We start from the raw sequence: 22,333 nt of genomic DNA on the forward strand, positions 1-22,333 counted from the left end.
ATCATGAAAATTGAGAAACAAAGTGTAAATCATGTTGCAGTGCGTACATTTTAGACAAATATAATAATAGTAAGAATATTCCTCACTCCCCCGAAACTTGAAGGACACATGAAACGCGCCTCCATGTGAGGAAAGTTCTTACGAAAATGAATAAACGCTATCGAGAAGACCTAAGTTGCCTTAGACTAAATTTCGAAAGCTTCTGGCGAAAACTGTTAAGCTCATTATCACCAAAACTTTGTGTCCCGATCTGACAATTATACTAAATACAACACAAGTATATCTACTTTTTTTTCATAATATCTTTCATGATAAGTAAGTTGACTTTGTTAATAAATTTTATACTCAAAATATGTTTTTGATTTATCGGTTCAAAATGTTTTGGAGTTTCAAAAAATCAGATGTGCCTAAATGAAAAATATTAAAAAGGGCTAATTCTACACTAAGAATTTGTTCCTTTACCAATTTATTAACTTTTAGAGAAATGCTGATTTCCATTTACCAAACGTCCTCCAGATAATAATAATAATAATGATGATGTGGTCATCAATAAATCTCAAATCATATTGTGGAGTAGATTTTAAGATCAATTTACTTAGTAAATTGTTTCCTTCTTATAATTTCTTTTATGAAATATTCAGTATTGTTCAAAAAGTGAAATTTCCATCAATGATTTTTCCAATTCAAATGACATTAGAATCTCAAATTGTAGATTTATTAGCATACTCCGCCAGTCGGGACCTTTTTTCCATTCGGCAGAAATCAACACAAATTGAGAACCATAGCAACATACTTTGTTACACGGAGAAAAGTTGGAGTAGGCTGAAATTCCTATGTTGAAAATAAAACATAAACAAAATTTTCTGCGTGGTCATAGAAATGCAAGTTCAAACACGAACTTTTGTAGTTAAGACGCGAACCCACGGTTGATGGAAAGAATGATCAGAGTTTCCTCAGTACCTCAATGCTTGAAATTTCCTTCTAGTAAGAACTTTCTCCAGGAGGAGGTGCTGATATACACGTCCTTGCTGAAGCATATGAAGCATGCTGAGAGTTACCAATGTTGATTATAATATGTTTGTTTTAGATCAAGGCAATTTAAAGGTCACAAAAGCTTATTTCGTGGTATGTATGTATGTATGTTTGACCCACCAGTGGCTGATAGGTCTTTCGACCCGAGTCGGTACGGGAAGTCTCGATCGCACATTCAAATATTGTTCATACTTAACTCATCAACAAAATTTGCAGCACAACCAAGGGGTCCGTTACCACTGGCTTGGGACAGGTTTTAATCATCTCACTCCCTTCCAACTGTTCGAAACAAATAAAGAATCCTGAAAAGGTACCTAAGTAGCATATTCATGATTCCAAATTTGCCGAGATACTCCGGCTGGCTTAAACCCACAATCCATTGTATATCAGTTTTCCGCTCGTTTGATGCCCTGCCCTACCCCCCTCTAATTCCCAAGAATAGAGTAAAGCTATTTTAAATATATAATAAGTAAAAAGTTATATATTTTTCCATCTTACCTTTCAACCAACTACATTTCGCTTACCTCGTTATTTTTCCGAAAGTATTTGGTTTGTTAGCGCGTTTTTTCATCAAAATTTATTTAAATTCCAATGCATTTTTTAAGCAACTTTAATGCCTACAGTAACGCATTTACTAACAATAACACCAATCAATAAAGTGACTCACGCGTACGCAGCTTACACAAAATGTATGAAACTTAATAAAAAAATGTTTTTTATTAAACATAATTTATGTGATGTGAAATTATGATAAGGGAAAAACTCTTAAATGCTTTTGATTTCTTCAAAACGATCAAAGCAATCGATAGCTGTTACTATTCCACCACTTGCTGGTAAAAAATTGAAAAAAAACTCCAACATTCCTCGGCCGTGGAAACCAAACTTCTGTTCATCACTATTTGCACTACCTCCAAAAAAAAAAATGTGGTCTATCCTTCCTTACAATCTGGATTTTCCACCGGTACCTACTGTGTAAAGTATGGTATTGGTACCTATTTAAAGAGATGAATAAGATAGACTCATACTACGCGACCCGTGGAAAGGCTGCTAAACAGGATATAAAAGCAATCCACGTATTCTGGCGTTAAAAATGTAAAATAAGTACAGCAGCAAAAGCCATAGGAGAGTGACAGTATAGTAAAAAAATCGGAAAGCTCTCACCGGGATTCCCTGTCCTTGTGGTCCAAACTGTCTGCCGTCCACCGAATTGTGACATTCATGATTGGTACAAGTTTAGCTTTTCTTGCCAAAAAATCACTCCAATATCGTTTAATTCCACTCCACATATTATTTCCTATGAACACTAAAAGAAATCTTTCGTTTTCTTGCAAATTTCATTTTCGCTTTTTATAACCATTAGGATTTGTAGGTATCATTGAAATACAAAACCATAAAAATTGCAGAGCAACAAAAAGCATAAAAGCTTATTTCGTGGTGCTCAAAAATTATAATATTTTCGTAACTTGAGAACCTAGCTGGTTATTTTTTAATATTTCTGTAAAGATGATAAGGATATTTCTTTTTTGATGAAAATTAATACTATAGGTAGTACGAAACAAATCCCCATGAAAATTTGTTTAAGAAAATACGTACTTTGTAAACTAGAGGAGTGCTTATTATGCTCGGGTGCTCGTTATGCCCTTATCTCCCCTATGTATTTCTACAATATTAAGACTTTTTGTACAGGTAAATAACAATGCTTCTAGTCTCTCAACGAGTTTTAAACGGTTTTTACCAGATTTTCCACTGGCCCACGCGAATTTGACATTTGAGTTAAAATACGTGCCAAAATCATCGGCTTTTCCTCGGCAACGAAGAGGGTATTCCGAAGGGTCTATCCAAAGTCAGTCCTTGGTTTGACCTCTTTTCCCAGCCAACCACCATCGGACCAACAAGTCAGCGGCGCGTGTGACCTAAATCAGAGACCTGAGTGGCCTTAGTCCAAGGCTCAGAGCGGCCAGAGTTTGTGTGAGAAGTCCACTTAGTTGAAAGTTTGTTATTAGTTAGTTAGTAAATACAGTTCACTGCACAGTGGTCCAGGACGGAACTTTATCGTGACAAAATTAATTACGCAGATACTATAAGAGATAGACAAAAGGTGTCTTGAACAAAAATTCTCATCAAACCATGCGCTTTAATAATCTTAAATCGAATATTAGGGTGTCTCATTTTTGCATGATTTACACATAAAAACTTTTCCAGTGAACAGATAGAGCCAAACTGGCTTCTACAAAATTGTAGCCAATGGTTTTTGAGGCAACTTTACCGAAGATACTACATACATATGACGTTTTGTGAGCGAGTTATGGTTTTCTAATTTTAAAATGTTAGGGTATGTCGAAAAAAATACAGTATTCTGGCTCTAACTATTGAAAATGAATTCATACATTAGAAAAGTCGGTCATTTAAGCATCGCAATGGACTCAGACAATAACAAAGCGATGAAAACTCGACTTTTGCACGAGAAATAGCAATGCTCTCTTTCACAGGGTCTAAATGTGCGATTTTATATTGAAAATTAACAAACTTTGGATTTTTTTCTCGATTTAAAAAAATAATCAATCTCCTTCGATTTCACAATCAAATATTTGATATTTGAACTTAATAATTTTTTGATTAGCTTCAATCCGAGATATGACAGTTTAAAAAGTACAAGTTTTTGCTAAAAAATCCCTTATACCAAAAGAACGCCTCCAGATACAAGTTTGCGCTCTGACAGAAAAATGTGCGAATTTTTATTCCAAACAAATGCTTTGAAGGCATTTTTATTGTATGTATTTATTCACAAAAGTTAAAGCCAGAATACTGTTTTTTTTCGACACACTTTAAAATTTCAATATTGAAAAAAAAAATCATAAATCGCTTACAAAAATATTGGCTACAACTTTGTAGAAGACAGTTTGGCTATATCTGTTCACTGAAAAAAGTTTTTATGTGTAAATCATGCAAAAATGACACACCCTAATATTTGATTTAAGATTATTAAAGCGCATTGTTTTATGAACATTTTTTGCTGAAAACACCTTTTATATATTTCTTATTGTTTCTTCGCAATTAATTTTGTCACGATAAAGTTCCGTCCAGGACTACTGTGCACTGTATAGTTTGTAATGTTTTGAGAATGTGTGCATTTTGATTTCGTCATAAACAGGTTTGATGCTATCGATGCATGCCATCAGGGTCGGTTCTGAACATCTACATTCAAGAGGGTTTAGATAAGCAACAAAACTCAGATTTTTCTGAGGTGCAAAGATTGAAAGAGCTAATTTTGATTTATTTGGATGCCCTGAATCCAAACATGCATTGAGTTTTTTTTCACTGTTCTACTATTTTATTTTTTTAAATTGTTTGTCTTTGATTTTTAATTCTGAATTTTTGTGTCCTGAAAACATAGTCATTTTGGAAGCCTTTAAATCTAAACCAAACGTTGCCAATGCGACATGGATGAGAAAAAATCTTTTTCCATCTGATAAAAACATGAACAGCAATCAATGGACATCTAGCTGTTGAACAAAATCGAAATGAAAAAAAAAAAAATCAACAGACAGTATATACTCTTGAAAAAGACCAACAAAAATGATCGAAACGTCGGATTTTTAAAACACGATCGTTGTTTGATCTACATTCAAGACGAAAAAATCCAAATTCAAATTGATAGAGTTTTTAAAATAAAAACATTTTTTTTATCTTTTGTCCGTTCTCCGACCCAATGATTAAATTGAAAATTTGAAATTTAAAACTATAAACCTGCTCTGGAAAATTTATAAAGGTTCCACTTATTTTTACTATTTTAAATCCTTTTTTATCGACCTAGGTTTTTTAACAAATCTATGAAAAGTTCAAAAAATGATTAGAGTGTCAACTTTGAAGGCAACTGAATCAATCAGTACTTGCTTTGTGCTTCGAATATTTACAACAAAACTTGTAATTTCTTATTTTTAATTTTTATAAGTTTCCTATTGCTCATTCAAGGAATCGGATTTCCCAACCTTTATTTTTTCATTTTTGTCATTAAAACTACTTCTTTTGGCCTTTTATTTGGATAACTGGATGAATTTGAATATAAAAACATGATTTTGTTTCAGGCTTTGATCACTCGCACTATTGAAATATAATTAAACTGTTTCCTCGTTTTATCAAATTAAATTCAGTCATCAACTACGCGTATTGAATAAATTCTCTTTAGTTCTAATGGATGCCAATTTTTTCCTATTCTAAAATGCACTTTCACCCCTTTATTAAATATTTTTCCAAATTCAAGGAATTTCCGCGGATTTTTTTTAATCCACCCTTCAACTGAAAATGACGAAAAAATTGTAATTGTAGTTGATTAATAACACTAGTTTACAGCATTGTTGAACTTAGTAAACTGAAGGTCATTTTTAATGTAAAATCTGACGCTGAATCCGAAAATGAAATTCAAAAAAATCTAAGTAGAACAGTTTTTGAGTTATGCTCCAAATATGAAATTTTGGAAAAATAAAAAAAAGTACATGTACTTAGATTGAAATATCTCGGACTGCATAACAGTAATTTGAAATCTCTGTTTTGCATATGAAAGGTGAACAAATTGATCATTCGAACATCATTTTTGCGCATCATCAACTGTATTGTTGATATTAGTGGCTTTATGAAAGAAAAAAAAATATAAAAAACGCATTTTTTTTTTTGATTGAAAGTTTTAAACTCGATGGTAACATTAAAAAAATCAGATTTTCTATTGACGTTAAATGTGGATTTCAAACAAAGATTTCAAGTGGTTATTTTTCAAAATCGGTTGAAAATTGAAGAAGTTACGGTTACTTTACCATAACAGTAATTTTCTGCATTTTTGAATAATTGAACGAACCGCAGTATAGGGTAACGGACTTATTTTGGACCAGGTACATATTTTGGACCACCTTGCAGCTTTTTTCCAATTTTCCTCTCATAAATCATGTTAAACATGAAACTTTTGAACAAATATAGTTGAAGCTACTTCTTATGATTCCAATCATATCTAAAATTCCATTTAAATATGCTGATAAGGGATAGAAAATTGAAAATAAAGTTTTGATTTTTCACTGTTGTTCCAAATCAAGCCCATTTCAGGAGGACGTGCCATTATTAGAGTCAACTTCCAAGAAGTTTTCTGCCTATCTGTGATGAATTTAACAACATCAAACATGTTCACAGTTATGATTAAACACTTGAAAACAAGTTTGCAAGCTCGAAGGACCAAAAAAACTTGTTTTCGTAGTCATTTGACCCATGTCGAAAATAGGTCCTACTTAATACCTCAAGGACTTATTTTGGACCACCCAACATAACCTGAGTATTAAACCGGCAGTTAAATGTTCATGAACGTAATAAAACGTTGTACGTTGTACATTATATGAAAAAATAATGCACACTATTTCAATCGCTTATAATAAACAATTTTTTGAGATTTTGGCATTATTTTATTCAATCAACTCGCTAAAGTCCAAACCCGCGTTTAGACGAAGTTCACTTCAATCGGCATAAAACCAAGCCAATCATTGTTTTAACTTACTTTTCAAGCACAATGCTTCAAACAACGTTAATCTTACAATCTACATTAATGGTAACTGTTTGATAGATAGGCAGTTTTCAAAAGCTACAGCTTAAAGAAGCTTTAAAACATTAAAAAAACTGGAAATTCTCCAATTTTTATTAATTCAATATTTGTGATGCTTAATGAAACAATATTGCAAGTTTTGTCTAAAAGTTACAACCATACAGGGTTGATTTTCGAGAAATTAAAAACTTGGTTAGGTAGACGAGACGAAACATAAACCCCTTCTAAAGTAGGGGTTGTGAAAAAACGACAACAAATCGGAAAATAAATGTGGACCAAATTAAGTTTAATATTTGTAAGAGTTGAAATATCTCAGTTAATATTACCTAGAACAATTTTAACAGATAATATATTCAATTATAGCTATGAGATAGATTAAACATGATTCAAAAGTTAGGAAAAAGTGATTTAAATGTGTAAATATTTCAATCGAAAAGTACTAAAAATCTTGTTTTTCAGCTTCTGTGGTTATGCAATTTTTGAAAATATAATTGTTGAAGAAATTACGATCACGATAATTTTTTTCGTATAACAAAAGTTGTTTCGAAGATTAAACTGAACTTTTGTGAAATTTTCAGCGAAAAAAAACTGGCTTTTAAATAGTTTAAAAGATTGTATAATTCTCGCACATTTCTATCTTTTTGGAATCTATGTATTCTACAGAATTGAAGCTAAATCAAATCCACTAAGGTTCTGGAAGTCAAAATGCATCAATTGATGTCGCGAAGTTAAAGATGTCAGACTTTCTTAACTTTTCATTGGATCGCCGGAAGGAGATTTGCTTTCTAAGAATTGATCTTCAAGATAAGCTTACTGGCCAGTATTTAACACTACAGAATAAATTTCGTTGAGATTGCAGTGTGCGGTCGAAATTTTCAAAATATTTAAAACACACTATATCACGGGAGAGTTTTTCTGTTTTTACTCTATTCTTATCGAAAATTACTTTTTTAAAGCAGAAGAAGTTGTAGAAAAATATAGATTGTTGGAGTAGGAAATATTCAAACAAGTTACCTAAATAGGGGCTGGGGAAAAATTTAGGAAAGTTAGTTCAGGAAGGAATTAACATGAACAAAAAACAACTTGACTACAAGAATAAGAAAGAAAAAGATGAACTGAATTATTCGTATAATTGCGCATAAATCACTAGCGTCAATATAGCAAAATTTAGAAAAAAAATCTTATTTAGTTTAAGGGTGGTCCAAAATAGGTCCAAAGGGTGGTCCAAAATAGAAACCTGCTGGCCCAAAATACCGACCACAGTAATTATCGAAGAAACGAGTTTTTGGGCTTAAATCTTGTTACATTGCAACAAACAACGATATGTTTCGATAGAAAAAGTCTTGATCTTTGTAATGAACGGATAAAGCAGTTAAAAATTGTAACATGTTCTTTTTTATTTCAGAAAATAGCCTAGCCACTTCCCAAAGCGGTCCAAAATTGGTCCGTTACCCTACTAATCATAGACCATAGTATAGGAAGAAATCAATATGGTAAATCTCACTCGCTCCAAGTCAAAAATATTTTTTAGCTTACTAGAAGGTCACATGCCAATTTTCAGAACAATGTGACCATGGGGAGGGGTTGCTTGAGTCCATCAAATACAAATAAATCCATGCTGCCTCCTTCCTTCATCGCCTATCAATGGACTTTGGTGAGATTGTTTCATTTTATTTTAATCAATTTATATCTATTTCGTTAATCCTATTTGCCATGTAGGATTTCCCACTTAAACATCCCTTCCAAAACATTTCTGAAACGGCTTTATGGGTCTAAAAACCCTCTAAAAATAAACATACAACAACAACAACGGCTTTATGGGTCGTATGAGTTCTCTGAACCTAAAAAGTTATTTTTGCTGTTTCAGATAATCCCTTCTATGATTAAATTGACTTGTCACGGTGTGCATCATGTTACCACACTGATCTTCAAGGGCAGCACTTGAAATGAATATTGAATCCAGATACTCATTTTGGCATCTTGCGTTGTCCTTGTTTTTCAGTTGTACCTCGTGTATCAGCCAATGCAAGATGTGTGTAGTCACCCTATGCTATGCTACGCTTGACCAGTGCAGTCAGGTCATCATTTCTCAAATCCGTGTCCAATTTGTTTAGGTTTGTAATTTTCACTTGTTTGAAAAAAACCTGCAGCAATCCATTTAAAATATGAACATTAGACCGCTGCAAAATATGACTTTTTGCTCCCATATGTTTTTTCGATGCCTTTTGGGTCACCACCAAGCATCAGTGTGAAATTTCAGATGAATTGGTTGATTCCTGAGTTAGCGCAGCGCGTTTCAATTTTGTATGGAAATTTGTATGGGAGAAGAAATTTTTCCACATTAAATCATCCAGAAAATTGAAATAAAGTCGATCTTTGATTTTTGGTTTTGACTATTCTTAAGCATCATTTTTTGCTATCATAACAAGCAGCTAAGAATTTCATGAAAAAAGTTATAACCATTAAAAAATAAAAAATCTGAATCCATTGAAAAGTATTTAAAAATGGCAGACTTTGTTTGCTAGAGCTTTTTTAATGAATTCATGAAATGTTTTGCAATGGTTGTATGAATCAATAAATTCTCTGGCAATGCAAAGCAGTTTTTTATTTTCATCCTACGGCAACACAGCTTTCAAATAAGCATACAATAACGCAAAAATAAAAAAAAATTGAATTTTTTTTTTGTAACATTGAATAACTTTTCTGGGGTACAAGTCAGGTTTCTGCTTTGTTGACATGAGTTGCACTGCAAGAATCAAGCAATATTTTTAATCGAAAGATTTTTTTGGAACTTTTAGTAAATCTTTGGTGATTTTTGAATGAAAAATTTTGGATTCCCATACAAAATTAAAACTCGTTGTGCTAATTCTGGACTATTTCTGGCAGCAAAAACAACTGAAGTAAGTTATGAGAGGAGTAAAAATTTAAGAATTAGAAATTTCCATACAAAGCTTGCAGTGGTCTTATGCACATACTTCTTACAATTTGTCTTACAATTTGTAGTGTGAAAATATCTTCGTGCCTACGTCATTTTAAAAGCGACTCAAGAATGTAAATCTTGTTTATTTTCTCAACAGCTGATAATTTGCAAGCTATAATCAGGTAGGTGAATGTACCCAATCTTGGCCCCTAAGGCATGGTTGACTAGATTTCCCACGATTGTAGTCTTCCTGTAATGTGTACCTTCAAAATTCCTTCGACAAATATGATTGCTTACTAGCCTGAAATGCAGTAAAAATATGTCCTTGCTTGAAAACAGTTGATAATTTGAGATAAACCTGATCAAACTATTGATTGAAATGCTCCTTATTGTAGCCCCCGCGCCGAATTTTGGCCCTTTATGAGTTCCTTATATTGGCCGTCTCTAGAATAAACTGGCCTCACTAATACAACAACAGCCCCCACGAATTCATTGAAAATACCCCGGAAGGAAGCACATCAATATTCTGCATTGTTTTCAAAAAGTCGGAAGTACGAAATGTCAATCAATTTTTATAATTGATATTTGCATGTAAAATTATAATCTTACGTCAAAAAACATTACTAGTTTATTTCAGTTTTTGTGTATTCATAATTTCTATTATAAGTTCCAAACTATGGCATAAACATAACATAAATATGTTCATTAATCAAGCAAACAAATCGTTTGCTAAATTTTTAACATGCAATCATGATAGATCTGTTTCCATTGAAGTTAACAGGTTAACATAAGATAATAAATGTTCATATTTTTTTATTTCGTTCCCATAAAAGGAGGACCGACATTTTAAAAACTATTATGATCGAGGCAAGAAACAAGCTAAAGCTAAAACTTAGGTCAGCGAAAGATTCTTTTAATCATACATATTTAAAATGTCGCCCTTAGGAATTTTCTAGCAATCGTTTGCGTACACCGGGAAAGCAAAACAAGACAAACTTTCGCTCACTCCAGCCAGTCTGATAGAAATAGATTGCATCTCACTCATTCGTTTGGAAACTATAGGCAATGGGAGCGAACAGCAAATTCAAAAGCTGGGTGAAATTCAAGCTGCATCCCACTCGCACTCATGCAAAATCATCACCCAAACTCGGCAGCTCTTCTTTCGCATATTCCTTTCCTACAGAGAACAAACGTCATCACCTCCTGCTGATGCACAGTGATCTATAATAAAAAACAAACTTGGTCAAAATATTATTTTTGATTTCACATGAAACTGCAAACAATAAAAATTCAAGTTCGTTACAACTTGGTATTCCAAAATTGCAGTGCAATAATTTTTTTAAATAAACATAATATTTAGAGTGTCATAATTTCAGCTTTATAACAATTCCTTTCAAAGCGACACATATACAGCAATTCAAATTAAATCTGAATACGTTTAACCTCATTTCCAAATGTGGAATTTTTTGGGTATGGATATAGTAACATCAACATTGAGATCCAAAATATCAATTCGGATTCGGATCCGGTAAATTAATTTATTGAGAGGTAAATTTTATTGAGAAGAAAAAGTTCTCGAAATTTACCATAAAAGAGCAGCTCAAATTGTAGCATTATAATTCTAACTAAGATGCCAAATAAGCTTGAGTAGACTTGTGAGATAAATGAATTAATTTTAGTCCAAAATACATTCATGATATTTTAAATTTATTTCAATTATTCATTTTACTTTTGACCGGCTTTTCAATTTCCAGACCACTGTGCACCGTCGGCCGACGAACGGCCGCCGGCTGCCGACTGCCTGCTGATGTCGTTTTCACACATACATACATACTTCTATTTGTGGAATTGCATGCCAAGATTAGGCCAAAAAAAATGTTTATATTTTCTTAAATTCTTGATAAAAATGTACGTCATTTGGAGTAAATTATAATTTTATATTTTTTTCCATGTTTCGCTGTAACCAACCATAATTTTTAGTGATTTTTCCATGATGAAGTGTGTTTTCAAAATCAATCCGAAGTTGGCAGATGCACTAGCAAGGTAGGTTCATTTAAGATTTTTTCCGAAAATCATAATTTTATTAGCAGTTTGTCATGTGAAAAAAAATTATTTTGTAGTCATTGGGATTCAATTGTGAACAAATGCTATGCAGAATGTTGCAATATGCGATTTTCTGTTATGTTTGATTTTTTATTCATTTTTTGGCGTATGTTTGACATCAAAAACACCAAATTGCATTTTGGCATGCCAAGATAAGGAGCATGCCAAGTTAAGGCTCACTTACCCTACCCCTTGCTTGTTTTGAATTAAACTACTTTCCATTCACCAGACAATGCCCAGAAAGGGTGGAACCAAAACTTACCGTTCTGGAGAAACTGCAACAGATTGCTGGCGGCGGTGGCGTTGACAATCGCTGCTGCTGCGGCCGTACTTCCGCCGGACGACGACACCGAGACGCTGTTCACGAGATCCGCCACTACAAGTGAGGCTGCTGCTGCTGCTGGGAGTGGTAGTGTCAGCGTTGTGTTTGCTGTTGTTGTTGTTGGGTGCAGCCCTTCCGACGACGCAATTATCGTTGACAACAGCGAGGAAACCGTTGAATCCATACATGAAGGACGGTCGCTGGGTCGGATCAGGGGCTGCTTTAGGCCCCCATTCCTCGTTTGTGGGCTTTTAAGGGTGACCTTTCTCTTTCAGGTAATTTGTGCCTGTGTCTGTTTCCGGAAACTTTTCTCTTTGGTAAATTGAATCGGTCCAGGAAATAATTCCTACTTAAGCACTAGCTGTCGTTACGAAGTACCCCGGAAAGAAGATGCTTAATAAAGTTAAAGAGGCGGGGATGCTTTGCTATTCAGCGTTAGGATTTTCCAGTTCACTCCTACTGCTACTACTACTGGTGATCGTGTTCCGCCTCTATGTGGAATATTTATTCAATTTGTACAAAAGACCTACAGTCAGCCTCTAAGCGGTTTGGTTTGGTTTGGTTTGGCGAGAACCCTCGTTTCGTTTTTTTTCCTTTCACTTATTTCGTGCGTGTGCTTTGCGTTAAGTGTGGTTGGGAGGAAACAGATTCTCGACGTCGTCGTCGTCCCACTTATTCACATGTGCGGTCGCTCTGTCGGATTTTTCCTGGAGTGGCTCCTTAGCAGGAAAAAGCAGCTCGGCCTGTGTGTGCTGCGTGCTCCGGAGTTGGAGTACTTTTCTATTCGATTTTTCGAAAATCTTTTCCTATTATCGTTCACCCTGCGTCGCTTCGCTTCGCCTCGAAAGGAACGGAGGGTGGGGAGCCTTTCGGTGGGAAATTCCTGCTGCCGACCTGTGCCGGTGCTTGGCGCCTTCCTAGTCGTTTTAGTCGTCGTGGCAGGGCAAGGTTGCGTCCCCGATTCTGGCAGCATCGCACGGAGCAGAAGAGCTTCTTGATTAAATTATGGCATCATTATCCGCTTGTTCGACATTTGGAGCGGAAAAAAGCACCGCTTTTCTGCTGGATGCTGCACCGTTTTGCTATTGACGAATGGCGAGGCTGGGGCGTGAGGAATCTTTCCAAATACGACTTGACTTTTTCCCTCTTCTTTGAGGTTTATATTTTATTGGTGCTGTTGCTGCCGCCCTTTTCTGTCAAGTTGGGGATGGCTTAGGTAAGGAGGTCACACAACAGCCCAGACAGAGTGTGATTGGGGTGGAATCACAGCCACTGGTTTCTCTCTCGATGCAAACGAGAAACGTCGGATGACGAACCACTTTTAAGGTTTTTTTTTAAAGTTCTGTTGTTGTTGTTTTTAACAGGGAACTCCAGAACACGAAAAAAGGAAAGGCTCACCCTTGTGTGTATATGGCGACCGTTAGAAACAAACCGAAGCTTAGTGCTGATAGAGATGACTTTGGTATTTCGACTGATTTTTTTTTGTCTTTCGTAACCGTATTTTTCGCACACCATCAACCGGGTGTGGGAAGGGCAGAATCTTTCCAACTGGTTTGCGATCTGTGAAATCTAGTCTCATGCACCGATGACGAGAGTTGCTCAGCTCGAAAGGAAGGCTGCAGCTCACACAAATCCTGTCTGTTGACGATGTTACGCAAAAACTGATCGAGATACGTCCGTGAATGCCGTCTGATACCTTTCTTTCAAGAGGAGGACGAAAACGATGACGATGATGATTGAAGATGGAAGTGCCGGGTGTTTTGTAAGATATTTTTTCCCATAAACTTTGCTGCCAGACCTTCCAGGCCAGGAGTCACTCGACTACTCGTCTCGTATGTATGTTGTTTCAAATCTGCCGTTCGGAATCGGCTTAGTCGCTAAGCCGAGCGACTTTAGGTTACGTTGGAAATGTATCTAATGTCAGAGTCCTCTTCCTTTTCCCCTTCAATGGACCGTGTTGTCGTGCAAGAGTGGATCAAACGGAAGTAAATGATTACTTATTAAATGGGATTGCAAGTGCTTCTTTCATGGAAGCGTTTCGGTTTCTCATTTCGTCTTCATCCCGGCGCACTAGGAAAAGGTTGGCGTGGCACACATGACTTACTTTCGTAATGATATCAGTTTCTTGGATTTTTTCTTGCGGCACCATCAAAGCTGCACGGATTTGTGACTTCCAAGTTATCCGTTCCCCAAGTTATGATTCCTGAAAGAGAAAAGAAATAAATACTCATCAACGAACTGAGATTAATCAATCATCTGAAACTGGTAGGTTAGTCGTTCCTGAAAGCTGTTTCCAAAAGACGTCGTTAAATCTCATTAGGAGATGAATAACACGAGAGTGTTAAAATCCCAAAATAGACCGTTCAGTGTGATCCAAAATAAAAATTTACCGAAATACCTGTAACTATTATCAAAACTGTTATTACTGGAATACAGTCAATTTTTTTACCAAAAAGCTGTAAAAGTTTGGTAATATTTACCAAACTACTGGTAGATTTCACAAAAATATCTGTGATTAATAGCGAAAAATGGTAACTTTTACCGAAAAAAAATTTAATAATCGTTAACGAACATTTGGTGGTTTTTACTGAAATACCGGCAGTTCTCGCCAACACACATTATTTTAAAGTTTTCTCGATGTTTTCTACCAAACAGCTGACGACAATCCGATTTGTTTATATATGTCAAGATGAACTTCGGTAAGACCAGAATCGATCGACGAAGTTTGGTAGAAAAGACGTCATAAATTACCATTTTTTCCAAATTTCAGAATTGATTCGGTAAAATAAATTACCGAACTCGGTATGTGGAGTTTCGGGAAGCAACAATTCTAATTTTTTTAATACGTATTCGACTGTATTAAAAGATTTCTGCAAATTACAAAGGTTTAGTATATTTCTTAGTAACTATGATATAAAATGCTTACGTTTAATGCTTTCTAATGAAACTCCTCCTTAATTCGACTTCTGGCACGATAGTTTTTAACCTCCAAATACAAAAACTTCAACTGTTTTCACGATTGGTAACCTGAACCTGTTGTGATAATATCACTATTAGATAATATTAGATTCTAATACACTACTTTCAGGTGATGAGCGATTGTTCCAGATCTTTGTCAGAACTTTTCTCTACCTGCGCGCGCTCTTAGAACTACTGTAATTTCAATATTATATGTAAATAAAGCGCTTACATGACAAATTTCATCTCCTCAACTTACTGTTTCTAAGAACTTTTATAATAGCTAATTCTCGTTTTTCAATTTTTTTTTCTTCGAAACTATATCATTTCTGTACATTTTAGATTGGCTGAAACCAGAAAACAAAATTCAAGAAAAATATCAGAATTGCACATTTTTTTCAGCAAATTCTCGCATTCAACATTGGAAAATTAATGAGCTCAATCGACCAACATTTCCAAAGTGTCCATCTATGAATTTCCTGCCGCGATAATCTTCCTTTGATACCAGCTGTTTGTTGGAAAGTACTAGGTGCTGGATGAGTCGTTATTGTTGCTGTGAGAGTTGCTTTCATTGAAAAGGAAAAAAAAGAGTCGGTATCGGAATTACTATGTTTCTACTAATGCGGAAAACGTTTAAACTATGAAATGAAGACTGATTGTGAATAGTTAAATGTAATTTAAATTTATAAGCTAATAATATACAATCGTTGATAAACTTGCATTTCCCAAATAATTTAATCTTTTTTATGTTTTTCTATCCACCCATTTTTGTCAAATTCACCATCGACGTAGGGAAAAAGCAACTTTTTTTTGGGAAAACTTCTGAATGAACATAATAGATCTAACTGTTACCAATTAAGAAAGGTTATGAAAAAAAATCTAAATGAATGTAAAAAAATCATGTAAAAAATTTCGACACAACTCGAACAACACACAAGTTTCATAAAACTCCAGCATGGAAATAAAAAGTTCATAAGAAGATTCGCATGGAACTTGAAAGTTCGTTAGAAGTTCATTAGAAAGCACCATATTTAAATATAATTTTAGAATTTCGTAAGTCGCTTAGAACGCACAAAAATGTTCCATGATACTTCTATGGACTTTTCAAGTTCGTAAAGAAGTCTAAATTGAGCGCTTACGAAAATTTGTTTTATTTATCTCGAGTAATTTTTATTCAGCCAGATGTGAACTTTAAATGCGCACGATTAAGTAACTATGCGACTTTTGGTTACTTGGGCACCACATACCTAATAAGGTATTTTTTTTTCTATTTCAAACCACAACCTGAAAGAAATGTTTTACATTGAATATCAAATATCACGGAAACCAAATTTAAATTTACGTAACACATGATGATTGCCGATGCAGAATAATATTTTTAACGGATTAATTACATGTTTATTCCGCCTACTTTTAAAAGAAAACCTGTAGTTAACTTTAAAATAATGTTTTGAATACAACAACCCAGGCAACAGATATGGCACAAAGGTAACGTATCCAGTTCGTATCTAGCAGGATCAGGTTCAAATCTCCATACAAGCTAATTTTTCAAGTAAGTATTACATTTGTAAAAAGCCGAAGCAATATAAAGAAATTCAAATTGAGTGCTCCAGATTTGAAAGTGGAAAAAACTTGATCAACTATTTTTTCAACAATATTTTTTATTCAAAGCACTATGCAATTGATGAGTAGCCCTTTATTCAGCTTTGAATATGGCACTTGGAAGTATCGATAAGAACTCAAATTTTATGCTGTATAGAATGCTATACAGCCCTCGAGCAGGGCTGAGTAATCTTTCAAGAGCCTGTTTTGTGGAACTTTTGATTACTTGGGTATTTAATCAAATTCTTATGTTAGAGTGTGGGATAACGATTTCTCAGTTTTTCAGCCTGACTAAGGAGAGAAGAGTAGGCGTTGGTTGAAAGTACGTGTCAGACGCGTCTTTTCGGATTTGGGAAATTTTCTCTTTTTTTTAAATTTTAATATATTTATAGTTTTTAAACGAAACTCAGTGTGAGATACATAGTACAATGGACGACCGGAAGTGTGTTCGCAGCGGGTTCAGGGTTGTGCAACTTTCGGGTTTGTTTGGCGTTTTGCACGGTGAAATGGCGCTGAAACAACTAAAGTATCGTGACTGATGTTGCAGCATCGACCGCATCATTTCAGCATTTTCATTTTTATTTGTGTATATGTGTTATTTTTTTAAAATCTTTTGTTCATCAATCTTATTGTCTAGATTTTTTTGGTAGTTTCATCAAAAAAAAAAAAAAATAATAAACGTTTTTCTAAAATTTAAGAAGCGAGCGGCAACTTTATTCCAGTGTCCTGGTCTTTTTTCCATGCAGATTCCGATAGATTTTCGAGAAAATAAATTTTTCCTAACATTTTAATTATTTTAAACACCGAAAACTTCGCATCCCTCGAAATTTTAACCCATTTAAGTAATGAAACTTTTTTCGTACATAGTTTGTGCAGAATTGATTCGCGATGAGTTAACACCACCTTAGCCATGTTTCATTTAAACTTTTTCATCATTTAGGGGAGGTTCTTCAAATACTGTTTGTTATTTCGGCAGTCTCTGTAGTGAACAAACCTACATATGCTGATGCAATTTTCCTCAACTAAAAGTAATTCTAATAACATTAAACAATTCAACAAGTACATATATAGTCTTTTCGAGAAATTGTTCCTTTCAAAAGATCTATCTATAAACAATGCCATCTAATGTGCCGTTGAAAAGTTACAAACCAAACAGTGTGCTCGGTTTACAGTTCAAGTGAAAATAAACGTGAAAAAATCTTACAATTAGCATGTGTAACATGGTGGAATCGATGGGGAATAGTTGAAAGATGAAATTCCAGCTGGACTTGCTCCTTAAAACCTTCTAGAACTGTTTTTATTTCGATTCCCCTGGGTTTCACCGAGCTAACTTCATAATGGTGAGGGAATCAGAATAAAATAATTCTATCAGGTTTTGTGGAACAAGTCCGACTGGAATTTCATCTTTCAACCATTCCCCAACATTTCCACTATGCTAAAAAACCCAGCTTAATCAGCATAATCAATGTGCTGAAGCAATGTGCGGAAAATCGCTCAAGAAAAGCAATCAGGATTCGTTTCAAGCTAGAATACTTACACCTCCGAGTGCTGTGATACGCACGTGGTGAACGTATTCGTTGAATATTTGTCGAACATCAACACTAACTAGATACATAAAAAAAATACTATGCCCCATCGGGGGCTACCGTTTCTATTCGTCACGTGGCTTTTCAAATGTGATCGACATACTTGATGATAAGTTTTGAACGTCGTTCCCACAATCATTCAATAACGCCTATCCTCGCATCATTGTTGATAATGTTCGTTATTGATAGACGATCATGAATGTATCAGAAGGAAAATCTGAAGGAATACCAGGACCACATGTTGAAAAAAGCCGTAGCACATGCTGGCCAGTTCATTACGGTTACTTAGTAATGATTTTGTTCTTCTACGCAAAACGAAAAATTAAAAATCATATTGTAACCTTTACGCATCGCTCAGAACTGATACACATCAGTTGTGATCCTAGAAGGTTGAAAACCATCAAGGAAGGCAATCACCATCGAGACGTTCGTTGCTGATAGTCTGCGTCCTTCTTTACCATATCATGTTTTGCGGGAATGTTTCAAATACAGAAGCGTCGTTGTCATGCATGATTGTTTATATAATTTGGGTGAAGAAGGAAAAATTGACTGCTTCGATTTTTTTGCTCTGAATGCAGTAACACATGGCTGATCGAAAATGATTGATATTTGGAACATTGTGCTGAAGTTCGTTTTATTCAGCCCAAAATTTAAGTTCTGATTGAAACTTTGAAGTTCCATTACAGATTTGAATGGCCTTCTGTTCAGCTCACAAGTTATCTTTTAATCAGCATCTATTCTCTCCTTTCTTACTTCGGTCACCACCAGCCCATGTGGTGCTGCCGGTTTCTCGGCGTTCATCTTAATTCCTTCATCACCTCAATTCATGTGACTTAATTGCTTTATTTTTGACATTGTTTGATACATGCCGGCCCGTAAGCCCTTTCTGATGCACATTTGATTTATTTGCTTACTCAAGCAATCAAACAACCTAATGAAAAAAATTGGACCTGATACCAGATTTGAACCACGACCCTTCGAGATGATAGCCACGAGGTCACGCCTAGATGTTGCCTTATCAGCAGCTCAAACTCGAAGTGGTAATAAGCTTTCCTAGAATACTTGCAAGGGTAGCCAGCGGGCAGCAGCGAAGACGCCAGGCTATTTGAGGAACTTCTTGGAACTTGAAGTCCATGGAAGGCTATTTGAAATCTTATTTGTAACTTTTATACTGACGGGATGCGATTGACATGTCACAAAAAGGCTATTTAAGGAACTTAGTAGAACTAAAAGTCCGTGGAAGGCTATTTGAGACCCAATTTGTAATTTTTATACTGAATGGAAGTGATTGGCATGTCACAAAAAGGCTATTTAAGGAACTTTTGGAACTTAAAGTCCAAGGAAGGCTATTTGAGACCCAATTTGCAACTGTTATACTGAAGGGATGCAATTTGATTTGTCACAAAAAGGCTATTTAACGAACATTTTGGGAATTGAAGTCCATGGAAGGGTATTTGAGGCCCTATTTGTAACTTTAACAGTGAGTGATGCGATTGAGTGTCACAAAAAGGCTATTTGAGGAACATTTTGTAACTTTCATGCTCGCATTCGAGAAAATTCGAACTTCGTAGGTACGCGTTGTAGATATGGGACTTTTGATTGCTTGGGACTGTTTTTCGTCAATTTTTAACGGCTTCGTTAAAAGAGAGCATTTGAAATTTCATACAAATTTCTGAAGATTTTTTTGTTAGAGCTTGTACATCTTCTGGTCATCTGTGGTTTAAAAAAGAATTCAACATAATTTTCACAGTTACTTAATATTTTTAAATAACCCGTGTTCACTTTCTTTAGCAAACAGTCCTTGATTAATTTGAATTTTCAAATTTTATGTAGATAATCGTTTTTTTAAAAATTATATGATAAGAATGTGAGAGTTTCTCAGGATTTCAAATTCTTCATATCGGAACCTCCAGTCTCCACATATGTTTGTATGTATTTATCTATATAATCTCCATTCAATTGCTTCTGAGGGATTCGATCGGTTCAAAAGTATCTCGATTAGTCTAGAGAGCTCACACACCGACAGGAATTAATGGGGCAAGATTTGGCCGGGTCGTTCGATTTCATTGATGTTTCAATTGGCCCTCGGTGCCATGTGTGACTCCCACACGCGTCTTACGAGGGTCGAGGTTCTCGATTCGATTAATGGTTGGGAGAATGTGTAAGGTTGGTGTTGAAAATGTTACCGATTATTTTGTTTTCGTTTTTTTTCTCTCTCGAAAGGTTGAGGAAGACAGAGCTTTGTTTTATTGTTTCTTGATACCGGATTCCGCTCGAATGGAGCGCAACTTTTGGCAAGGATCATGAGTTGGCTTCGCCCTCCGCCCACTCCTGGAGAAGTCCGTCCTTCAATCGATTTGGTGGGAAGTGATGTGCTTAACGGAGCAATAAAACAAAAAATGTCCGGGAAACTTCATCGTCATCGTCATTGACTCTTGGCTCGGCAGCTGGTGCGATAATATTAGCAGCAGTTTCGTCGAGAACCAGCATTAAAACTCAAAGTTTGTCTATGTGGCGTTGAATTTTATGTTTCCGGGAAAAACTCAGTAAAAATATGTTCGGAATTGTTTAAAACTTTAGAATGATGAAAAAAGGGTTTTCAATATTTTTCCCAGAATTCAGAATCATGAGGGCGAGTTTAACTTCTGGAAAATCTGGACCTGCGGTAAATAGCAGCAACAAAGTGCTATTAAAAACTACAAAATAGCTGGAATCATAATCCCAAGAAAATGGAAAACCCATAAACTAGTCATAAAAATTGTATAAATCCCTCCCTTTCTCCGCACTGCTAGTGAGTGTAAAATGTACCTTGTAGTTTTGTGAGTCTGGACGCGATTGGAATTGGCTGCAGGAGAAGTGAGGTTCAATTTTAGTCTTCCCTCGCTTGAATGCCCCAGAGCTGCCGAACCAAGGAGAACTTTTCTATATTTCATCTGGTCAGGTTCGTTGGACGAATTCAAAGAAATTTAAATAAAAAAAATCAAATTTTGAAACCTTAAAAACGAATTTCTAATCGATGTATTTTGTTCTTTCTCCCTTCGTTTTGATGGAAACTTTGGAAATGTTAAGTGAGTGAAAATGTTCTTAATTTTTTTTTCACTCAATAATGAATCAGCTTTGGAACCTAAGGACGAGAAAATATGGGAAAATTGGCTTCTTCCATCGGTTCCTCCCCCGGTGTTGTAATTCAAAAGCATCTGCTGGTGTGAGTTGGAATGGTTTTTGTGAAAAGTTGACTAGAGCTATACCGACAAGAGGGTGCCAGGGCAAGAGCAGTGTTTATAGTGTCTGTTGTATGTAAGCCGGGTGTGGAGTGTGCCAAAAGTTGGATGAATTGGCCAGCCAGACGGCCACGTGTGGACCACCACCAGACTCCGGGCAAATTTTTCGAAACGAACGAGCAAAACCGAAAAAGAAACACCACAGGGGAGGGCCAGTTGAGCCATGGGGAGGCCAGCCAGCAGCCTGCAGGTCAGAGAAAGTTGTTCGACAAAAGACGCACACCATATCGTTGACTTTATCGTCACATAAATATTATTCTTAACTGCCATCTTATCGACTGACTCCGGAGTCGATGGTGTTGTTGTTCCTCCCCTCAGTCAGTGTGTCGTTGCTTATTGCTTTCCGGGGGCATAAAGTAACGCCCTGTTGAATCGGTGATGGAGGTTGGAAAATTCATTTTCATATGTACAGCTGATTAACCGCTATCTTCCTTCGGCGGAGAAGTGGCGGATGTATCTTCACTTGGTTGCTACACAATAGGAATGGAAGTAATTTCCGGTTGTTTTTCTGCCTCAGATTAGTTTCTTCTTCTTTGATTTTTTTCGTAGAATTATTTTGGCTTGTGGAATTTTCAACAATAGCATCTCTTCTTCAAATGGAGTTCAAATAATGTACGCAAAATGATAATAAACTCGCACATGGTGAAAAAAAGGCGAGTCGAGAGCACAGCTTTTTAAGCTTTTAACTGAAATATGTTAAAGCGATTTCAAGTCAGTTGAAAAGACAACTTGAAACTGCAAAAAAAAAAACAAGTCGAGGCATGCAAGCTCTGTGAGTCGGAAGGACAGCTGACAAATACTTTTGAGCATTTCGAGTGGGTTGAGAGGACTGCTTCAGCTTGCAAGCTACCTTTTTAGAGGACAGCTTGAAATAGCAAAAATAAAAGTAAGTAGGGAGGGTTGCTTGGATAGAAAAAACAGCGAGTTGGGAGAACAGCTTACTTATATTAA

At 35.5% G+C, this 22,333-nt stretch overlaps 1 protein-coding gene across 1 annotated transcript in view; it reads right to left on the minus strand.

The window, feature by feature from the left end:
- Positions 1 to 22,333, minus strand: part of LOC129745480 (5-hydroxytryptamine receptor 1-like) — a 244,886-nt gene that overhangs the window by 3,231 nt on the left and 219,322 nt on the right. Inside the window, exon 4 of the mRNA XM_055738590.1 lies at positions 11,896 to 14,158. Coding sequence (XP_055594565.1) covers positions 11,896 to 12,139 — 244 coding nt within the window. The 5' untranslated portion in view covers positions 12,140 to 14,158. The remainder of the gene's footprint in view (positions 1 to 11,895; positions 14,159 to 22,333) is intronic.

The sequence above is a fragment of the Uranotaenia lowii genome, chromosome 1 (assembly GCF_029784155.1).
Source record: "Uranotaenia lowii strain MFRU-FL chromosome 1, ASM2978415v1, whole genome shotgun sequence".
Taxonomy (NCBI): Eukaryota; Metazoa; Arthropoda; class Insecta; order Diptera; family Culicidae; genus Uranotaenia; species Uranotaenia lowii.